The sequence below is a fragment of the Podarcis muralis genome, chromosome 2, assembly GCF_964188315.1.
Source record: "Podarcis muralis chromosome 2, rPodMur119.hap1.1, whole genome shotgun sequence".
NCBI lineage: Eukaryota > Metazoa > Chordata > Lepidosauria > Squamata > Lacertidae > Podarcis > Podarcis muralis.
Window position 1 is genome coordinate 68,809,889 of NC_135656.1, and position 9,723 is coordinate 68,819,611.

At 48.2% G+C, this 9,723-nt stretch overlaps 1 protein-coding gene across 3 annotated transcripts; it reads right to left on the bottom strand.

Moving 5' to 3' along the window:
• Nucleotides 1-1,368: 1,368 nt before the first annotated feature.
• On the bottom strand, nt 1,369-9,428 carry LOC144326982 (uncharacterized). 3 transcript variants are annotated; one of them, XM_077924676.1, is made up of 5 exons: nt 9,009-9,428; nt 6,546-6,673; nt 4,832-4,909; nt 4,564-4,620; nt 1,369-3,815 (listed from the first exon to the last, which is right to left on the bottom strand). In XM_077924676.1, the coding sequence occupies exons 1-4, from the start codon at nt 9,086-9,088 to the stop codon at nt 4,571-4,573; spliced, it is 336 nt and encodes a 111-aa protein (XP_077780802.1). In that variant the 5' UTR covers nt 9,089-9,428; the 3' UTR covers nt 1,369-3,815; nt 4,564-4,570. The 3 variants fall into 3 exon arrangements, with proteins under 3 accessions (XP_077780802.1, XP_077780801.1, XP_077780803.1); XM_077924675.1 differs by lacking the exon at nt 1,369-3,815 and adding an exon at nt 3,845-4,097 and having other exon boundaries at nt 9,009-9,300; XM_077924677.1 differs by lacking the exon at nt 1,369-3,815 and adding an exon at nt 3,845-4,097 and having other exon boundaries at nt 6,546-6,616; nt 9,009-9,234.
• Between the last annotated feature and the right edge of the window lie 295 nt (nt 9,429-9,723).

Here is a 9,723-nt window from a genome sequence, read left to right on the forward strand (position 1 = left end):
CCTGAGTCCTCAAAAGCACTCGGGAATACCCAGAAAGGTAGTAGGGGAAGCCTTTTCTGACAAGGAGGTGAATGGCAAGAATGAAAAGCTTCACTGTTTTATTGTTTGAAACTTTAATAAATATCTTTTCAAAAAAAAGAGAAAAGAATGAAAAGCTTCACCTAATTAAGTTTTGCATACTTGGCTGTTGTTACAGCACGGGTGGAGGGGCCAGTTAAAAAATGGGCTGGTGGCAACTCTTAACCGCAGGAGGGATCTTTTGTATCTTCTAATCCAACAGCATCATTGTGTACATTTGTCTTAGAACTGCCAACTCTTGAAATTAAAATAAATAAATCTCTGTCTGTCTGTCTGTCTGTCAGACCTAGGAGCAGATCCTGGTGGAGCTTATGCCAGGCCCTGGGACACAGGCTATTCACTTATGGTGTACAGCTTGAAAAAGAAAATGCTGAAGTGGGAAGAAAATGACCTTTCCCTTTGTTTTCCAGACAGCTGGCCAGAAAGCAAAAAACAAGAATATGCATACAGACCTACCCGGGCTATTATGTCATAAGGCTGACTTGAAATTTCTGAGACGTTTCTGAAAAAAAATTCTGAGGGTGGGTTTTGGGGGGGGGGGTGTTTCATCCTAGAAAAAGGCTACTTTGCAGAATTTTCTCTGGATATTATGCACCCGCCGCAAAAACACTCCACTAACTCTGGGGCATTGTGGAAGATGCAAAATTGTGGGCAGGCTGCCCACACCATTACTGCTGCTGCCATTTACAATGGCAGTGGGTGACGAAAACGGTTAGAAATACAGTCCACAGCTGTGATCCTGCCACTGAGAATGGTGAGTCCTCACCCCTGAGAAACTGTTGGAGAATTTCTCGGTCCACAAACTGGGCAGCGCTGAGCTCTAGTTCTGTGTTTTCCCTCCTGGTCGTCTGCCAACCCTTGTGTCTCCTGCCTAGGATACTCTCTGAGCATAGCCACCAAGAGGTTAAACCCAAGTCACCTCAACCACAGTTCCTTCACCCCAACCTTCCTGCTATTTATCATTACCTGTTCTTCACGGCCAATTTCCCACCCACCTGAAAGGATCTAGAGTCTTTACCAGCCAAGAGGATACAGTTGGGCAGTGTAGGGGGCAGGGGAGGAGTTTCTGACTAACCAAGTTTCAAATTAAACTAAAGTCCAGGCCTGACTCTTCCCCGTGTATATAGTTATCTTGTGTGCAGATGCATGTTTCTGGCATATAGCAAGGGACAGAAACAGCTCCATCTCTCCATATAGTTTTCCTGTAGAGGTTTGGGTGAAATATTGTCAATATTCCAGCTAAAATAAAGGGTGGGAAGAAACAATGCCTTTTTTTTACAAAGCAAACTAGAAAAGGAACACTGATCACATGGGCATATGATACTCAATATTTTGACAAATATTTTATTATCTTTTATCAATGGCAATTTATTATGATTTTAATGTAAGACACTTTGAATGGTCCATTGGATGAAACAGAGCTTTAGAAATCTCAATCAATGAACAAATTGCCACTTGATATACAGTTAGTGATTCAGTAAAGCTAGCAACTTATGCACATTTAACTTGTGTGCATTCAGCTTTACGCGCTTGGCAAAAATAAAAATTATTTTAAAAATTAAAGGGGCAGGCGTCTGGGGAAAAAATCCAAATCCAAAATGTGCTTTGGCAATCCAAATCCAATGTGCTTTGCCTATACACAATTTTGTCTTTCGGTGTGATCCCTGGAATGTAATTCCTGCATAAGTTGTGGGTTTACTGTGCTGCGCTTTGGCTTTTATTTATTTTGCTTTTACACATTATTTCTTGGTTCCTCTAATTCAAATGTAGCATGGCTTTGTGACCTTCATACACAATCTACAACATACTTTCTTCCTACCTCTAGGATAACTAAGTGACTGTGTGCATTTTAAATACAGTTTTAGCTGTTTAGTTTGTTTTAAAATGCAATACAGATGTGCCTAGCAAGGTATCTTGGTTCTCTGCTTTCTTTATTGTGCTAGGCAGCATCCGAAAAAGAGCATGAAAAGAACCTTGAAAAGTCCTATCTTTCAGGATCTACAAACTATGCAGCTGTATTCAAAATCAGAAACAAAAGAAAGCAGTTTCAGAAAGTCGTCTCTAGCAAAGACTGGTAAAAAGATAGACAGCGATGACATACATACAGCCCTTCCTCCTATTAGTCAAACTGCGGTTAATGCAGCTGCCTCATTCACCTCTCCCTGTGTCCCCCAAGCTAGCCTCATCTGACCTGGAAACCTTCTGCTGCCTCAGGGCTGGTGGAGGATGCTCTCCCATCATCCGTGTTAAAGCAAGTCTTAACTGCCAGGATCATGGTCTGTGTCTCAGGCAGCAAGATTTCTTGGGCCAGCCCTACATATGACTAGATTAAGAAGAAAACTTAAAACCCTTTGTAGGCACTGATTGGTATGGTCCGTATCCATGGTGCCCTCGCCCCTCTCAGGTGTTAGTCTAGGCATGCCTTGCAAGGAACGGTGCCCAATGGGTAGGACAGGCTCTCCAGACAAGTGTTGGTTAGGAATAATTGGTTTGTGGCATCCTTCCAAGCCCAGTCCGCTTTATGTTGTGAGTTTTCAACAGACAATGTACCATCCATAGAATAACCACAAACCAAAATTATGTAAGTCGTGTCTGACTTCCAAGGAGTACAGTGATCGTCACACTAATATTTAAATGTAATTTATGTTTGCAGAGTTGTCAGGAATCTGGCATGGGATGGAGCACTTTATAGAACAGCGGAATGAGGATGGCCAAAAGAACTGCCTCTGAAATGCACCAACTCTTCAACAATCCTCTCTTCAGAATGACTCGCAATCATTAATTTCCTCTGCCCTGGTCTATCACTCATTGACTGTGCTAGGCCAAAGTCCTTGCCCAGCATGCAATGTGACGTTCCATTGACGCTGCAGCCCAATAGGCATTGCCTCCCACCTCCCCAGCATGCCAAGTGAAGGGGTTCTGGAAGGGGAGATGGGGACTATGCCAGAACTTGCTGCATAAACACACACACACACACACACACACACATTTCTATGGGCGCAGGGTGAATCATCTCTCTTTTGTGGTCAGCCACTTTCAATTACCTGAAAACGTTTTGGTATTTTTCTCTCCAGCAAGAGCCTTTTGTCCCACCCTACGCAGAGAAAGTTTCTCCATTTGTATTTGCCATACGGAGGATGTTTGAAGGCTGATTCATATGTAAAGGTAGGGCATGCGGCACTGCCTTTCCATGGGATAGTATCACCTTCAACGTCTGCTGAAGTCACCCAACACATGGAAAGGTATGTGTAGTCTTTCTGCATACAAAGAGGCTTTCAAGTGGAGGTAGGTGCCCCACATGCATTGACTGAACATGAGCCTCTCGCAACAAGAGAACAAGACTTCTGGATTTTCAATCAATTTTACAGATAACAAAGACATGAAATGAGGAGCCCTGACTGCCCATGAAGTGGAGTTGCCAGCAAGTAAACCAAAAGAAAGATCAACCAGAGCTTGTTCTCATCGAGGTGGTAGATTCTTTGGCAAGAACTGAGCCACATAAGAAGGTCCTCAGGCCAGAAATCTGGCATGCTGATAGAATCTAAGGGCATCTCTGTATGACCTGCCCAGTAACACCTCAACTTAGTCTTCTTAAGAGAGAGTTGTGCAGGTTTCTCTGCAGAGACAATGTCATGATATCCATCTGCACAGAACACATGGGAAGCAAGGTCTTTCAGCAAGTTTGGTCTCCATTTCTGCTCTTGCGCCCTTCAGGGCTCTGGTGATACAAACGGCACCTGTATAAACGTGACAGAGGAGAGTAAAAGATGTTCCAACTAACTTTATTTACCCAGATCTCATTCCACAGAGAGGACAGACAGTCAGACAGCAACAGCTGGACAGACAGGACCACAGCAACATCCACGAGGGCATGAAGACTGAGCAACAGGGCCAAGCCATGGAGCAGAACAAGGAATGGTCACGACTCCACTCCTTGCAACTAGCAGTCTAGCAGCTCCTGTTCCTCAGGTCTGCTGCTGCTGCTGAATAGTATTGGGTGCCGGGACAGGACAGGAACCCTGAGGAGCGCAGCAGAATGGAACACATTCAGAGGCAGGGAGAGAAACCCAGGAATCTCTATGATCACACCTTCAGTGAAGTTCATCCAGGCAAATGGGCTGTTTCTTCCTGTGTATGGCACCTTGGTTCCATGGAACCTCTGCTAACATGGGAACCTGCAACACAATTTCCCCCACAACTGCCTAGACTTCTTCCTCCCATCCTCTCCCAGTCACACTCCTGGGGTCCCCATCCTCTTAAGAAACACACTGAGTGCTCAAAAGATCCTCAGCTTGAGGGGAAGGGGAATCCCTCATGGGAGCTAAGCTAAAACAAATGTCCTCATCTGCATCAGGGTCACAGTCCAAAATGCAGCAGGAGGATATCATGGCTTGGGACCTCTGGAAGAGGCAAATCAGTTGTTCTTTGTCGATGGACTTCTGGTCTGGTTAAGACAAGCTGATCCTGACATGTCAGTGAACATACCTTGGACTCATCTCCGTCCATCTGGTTGGGCAAGGACTTCTGGGGAGTGTGGAAAGCCTGCAATGAGAGCCAGGACAGAATTTAATCAAGTGGCCTGGGTTATTCCAAAGCCCAGAGTGTAGTTTGCAATCTATTGACATTACACAGAACACAGAGAACCCCTTCCCACCAAATACATAGGAGAGCAAAGCCATGCAACAGACCATCTGTGAATGTGACCACACATTGGGGACTCTTCACCCAAGTGGAGCTGGGGTGGAGCAGTTACCTTCTTGGCAGGCTGGATCTCCTCTGTGGATTTGGACCGAGCTTTCACTCCCTGCTTCTGAGGGGAGCTGGATTGCTCCTGCAGCACAGGAAGTACACATCAGTTGGGGAAATGTGCCCTTCGTTAAGCCATTTCTATCCCTTGGAATCTTTCATAACCTCTGTTTTCCTGCAGACACTTCAGGAAGGGAAGCTCATGATAGATATCCCATTCATATACACTGCAAGTGGTGTAGGAACCACTTCTGGGTTGCAAGATGTAACCCCAGGGCACTGCAGTCTACAGTGATATCAGCTCTCTTCATCACTGGGCTGGGAGCTGGGATGGATCCATGCAACTGGCTGCATGCAGATGCATAACCACAGTGGCATAAGGTTGAGGCACAGAGAAGCATCTCCCATGCCACCACCAGCAGGTGTGAACAGGGCCGTCTTAAGTATATCCGGCGCCGTGGTGCAAAGGTTCCTCCGGTGCCCCCCCCCTTTCCCAGAGTTGCTGACCTTTTTAGGGTGCTGCTGGCAGCTTTACAGGGCTGGAGGGCGGCTCCTCCGGTGGAGAAGAGGCGGAGCCTCCAGACACGGTGCTGCTTCAGCAAGGCGGACAAGGGTGGCGAGCTGATGCCAGGAGGCACCGCATTCAGCCTCCGCCTCTTCCCTGGCGCCCTCCAGAACTTGGCGCCCTGGTGCCCCACGCCACTTGCCTCTATGAGCAAGACGCCCCTGGGTGTGAATGGGGCTAGCAGGGCTGTCCCATTCCAAGTGGAAGCTGCATAGCTGTCACACCACTGTATACAGCCCACCTACTGCAAGGTGACTCCTGGCACTGGCCTTTCAGTATAATGTGGATGCAGGAAGAAGATACGACCTGCAAGGTAAGTGGCATGATCGCACCTGACATTACAGAACAAGCTCAGCTCTCAGCGTGTTTTCACTGATGGTGCTAAGTGCAAGCTGGAAAAAAGGTCTAGGATCTCCACTGATCAACTCTGTTTGAGGCTGGCTGTACATGGAGAAAATGCACACATTTGCCTCCTTGGTCTGTCTTGGTGGTGCCCTCCAGGGGTTATTGAACTACAACTCCTATCTGCCCCAAGAAGCATAACCAATGGTCAGGGATGATGGGCATTGTAGTCCAAAAGCATCTTGAAGGCACCATGTTGGCTATTCCTGGTGGAGCCCATATTGTTTATAAATTGACTATAGAGTGGTTCACAAAAGTCCCAGGCAGTGGTCCTTCCCAGCCCCCACATCTGAGATACGGCAGACTCTTGAGACTAAAACCTGGGATCTGTGAATAAGAGGCTCTTCCCCTGAGCTGTAGCCCCATCCAAAACTGCATTAATGCAACGATGCCATTCTGTGCAGCACAGTGACTCTCTGCTGGATTAGAGAGACGTGAGACACACTTGGTGGCACTCAACCTCCTTCATGCTTGGAGGGACTCTGTGCATCGTTGCCATCACTGAGTGACACCCTGTGACACTTCCTCAGAGGTGTCGAGCATCGGCAGCAGGGATGGGGAAACGGGGGCCCTTCAGGGGCCATTGACATCCACCAGCCCTAGCTGAGGAGAATGGGAATTATAGTCAACAACATCTGGAGAGTTACAGGATCCCTGGTGCTTATTTATAGTGTCTTCAGGAATAAGAGAGTGACAGTTGTGGGAAGGTTCCCCTCTTTCGGCCTCCTTAGTGTAAGGTATTTCCATGCAGTACCTTTGAGTTCAGCTCCATGGCTATTTCCTGGTGGGTAATTCTTAAATCCTTCTCTGGCCAGACAGAAGTTTCTGCAAGGAAGATGCACATCATCTGAGAAACCACCAGTCTCCTCCCGCTCCTTGTGGCTGCGATACACATGAGGAGGGTAGTCATGGCTAATAGTACTACTAACCTCAAGGGAAATAAGGGCTAAATTCCCTGTTTCCTAGTGACAATAAAATGGACAGGCCTTGCAAAGGAGGGGTGTAAACAGGGGCTCCCCCCTCTCCAGGATCTGTATTGGGGCCAGCCCTTCTAAACTTGTTCATAAATGACCTAGAGTTAGAGGTGACCAAAGTGGTGGCCTAGTTTGCTGATGGCAATAAATTATAAATGGTGGCCAGAACAACAACAACAAAAAAGGGGGGTGATAGCAAAGGATTCCAAGGGTATCTCTTCAAATAGTTGAATGGGCATTAAAATGGCAAAAGTGGTTCAATGCTAATAAGTGCCTAGTGGTGCACACTGGGGCATAAGGGGAAAAAATCCTAACTTCTTATTTGTTTTATGCCATGGAAACTACTTGACAGTGACTGAGAAGGAAAGAGACCACTGGGCTGAGATAAAAAGCTCAACAAAAAGCACCGGTCAAATTGCAGCAGCTGTGGATAAGGCAAATTCCGTGTTGAGGATCATCAAGGAAAGGAATAAAAATCAAAATTTACTGACATCATAATGCCATTATACAAATCTATGTTGTGCCTGCGCTTGGAAATATCCTGTGCAATTCTGGTCACCCCACCTCCCAAAGAAAATTGTAGAGCTGAAAGAGGTGCAGAAAGGGGCAACCAAAATGACCAAGCTAATATATGTCCCATTGTTTTTTTAAAAATACTTTTATTGACTACACCGATTCTGATGGCAAAGCTAAGCACGTAAAGATCTCCCAGTGAAGTGAATGTGTGGGGGAGGGAAAGAGAACTTAATTTGGGCTGGACTATGGCCAACAGGTTGTATGGTGGGTAAAATACCAGGCAACAGTCCTGATACTTCCCTTCCCTTCCCTTCCCTTCTTCCACTCCCTTCCCCACTGAGCACGTTGGTGTTGGGGGACCCGACTTGAATGGAAGTGCAAAGAAGCACATGCTGCTGTTTGGATGGTCTTCCACTCTGTACTCTGCCCATCAGCCTCACAGCGAAAACCACAGCCTTCTCTACCCCCTTCACCCAACAAATAAGGCTGTTTGTCAGTTCAGAGTGGGGAGCACACCTGATACCAAGTCCTCAAAGGAAAAGTCACGGAAAGCCCAAGACCAAGCAGCCAACAGAAACCACTCCTTCCCCTTGTTTAAAAAAGCAGCAGCAGCAGCAACAGCAACAGAACAATTACCTGCCCTGTCTCCATTTTCAGAGCGCTCAAGGACGAGGAGGAGGAAGCTGAACAGCCTTCTTTGCCTATGACCTTGTCTCTGCTTACCTGTTCTTAGCCTTATGGAGCATTGCCCTAATATGGATTTTGTAAATGTTGTGCCCTTTGATGCTTCCAGGTAGATGCTTACTGTAGGGTCAGTGCTCATCCGGCATACAATTTCTTTCATTTTTATTTTGCAGAGTCCATATAGACCCGTCATGAGCATAAAAATACCAGCCTGTGTTTCCCCTCTGTTTTACTACCCTTATCTTGTTGCCAGTGACCTGTTTGCAATATCTCAGTGACCCATTTGCGAATTAAACCCCTATCTGGAAGCACCTGAATATGGATTTTGGAATTTCCCTTGCCCAAGTGCTTCTTGCTCCAAGAAGGCTGGAGATATGCTTCAAATCCCATGCACTCTGCAGTTCGAAAAGATTTGGACAGGCATCTCCATACTAAGGACATCTCACGCACCTCCACAGCTGCCTCCAGCCTGGGATCCCCAGGTCTCCTGCAGAGAGAGCGCAAACTGGGCAAGTTGTAAACTGCCCTGTGGTTTTCGAATGAAGAGTGGTATATAAATTCAATAAATTAAATAAGTAAGTGGCAGCGCTGGTTCCCCTTCCTATCAGGCTGCAGCAGCACTCACCAACCTGCTGCCTTCCAGTTGTTTTGGGCTACAACTCCCTTCAGACCTCATCATGCTGCCTACAGGGTTAGGATTGGGGTTCAAGCAGCCAACTACCGCAGCATGGCAAGGCACACTAAATTAGGACACTGGAAACAACGCTGACACCCCGCGCCCACCATCAAAGTAGATCCCCAAAGGGAGATGTCACCCACCCACCCACCCCAGAAACGTTGTGCCACAGCGTCCCCTAGCGTTGACTTGAAGAAACGGAGGGAGCCCTGACGCTGAAGAGACAAGGTGCGCCCCTTCTACTTTGCTCCTCGCGAGCGGAGCGCCCCCTAGCCGACCAGCAACTCAGGAGAAAGACCCCTGCTTCGGAATGACCCCTGCTCTAGGAATGGCCGCCGCCCGCAAGACGCAGCTCGCCCGGGCTTACCTGGCTGTCGCTGGGGCTGCCGGTGGCTCTTCCCGTCCGGGATCTCCGCCTGCACTGGCTGCTCCCCTCCCCACTCTCATTCAGACGGTGAGGGGCCGGCACATGCGGTCAGGGGCAGCCAATGGGGAAGCAGCTGCCTCCTCCGCCTTGCTTAGCATGCGAGGCGAGGCTCGGTAAGCACCTCGGGGACTGAGCTGGGCGAGGGGATGGGGCGCATCGGGAGACGGCGACCCCGCCCCGCGCGACCTCACCCACACGCCGCTTGCTGGCTGGTCTCCCCAGCAAATGCACACAAGCAGAACACGTTTGCTGAGCAAAGGCTTGCAGAGGTTTCCAGGGACCTAGGAATGTGCGTGTTCTGTGTGCGTGGGGAGAGCGCGGCAACCCCACAAGTGGAGTGTTTCCAACCCAAATTTCCATTCATCTCTCTCTCTCTCTCTCTCTCTCTCTCTCTCAGACACACACACACACACATTGCTTGCCCACAGAGCACACCTCCACCGTTTTTGGAGAGGGGTGGGCGACCCAGCTCCTAACCAGAGACAGCTCCAGCGAAGGAGATTTTGTGGTACAGTTGGTGTGGGCTTGTCGGACCTGCACATCAAACGTTCAACCCAGGGCAACTGGGAATTGGTTTGGGGGTCCTCTTCGCTCTAAGCCGTGCCATTTCATATGAAGGATGTGGGAACCTCTCAGGGGCAGCACGGACCCCAGA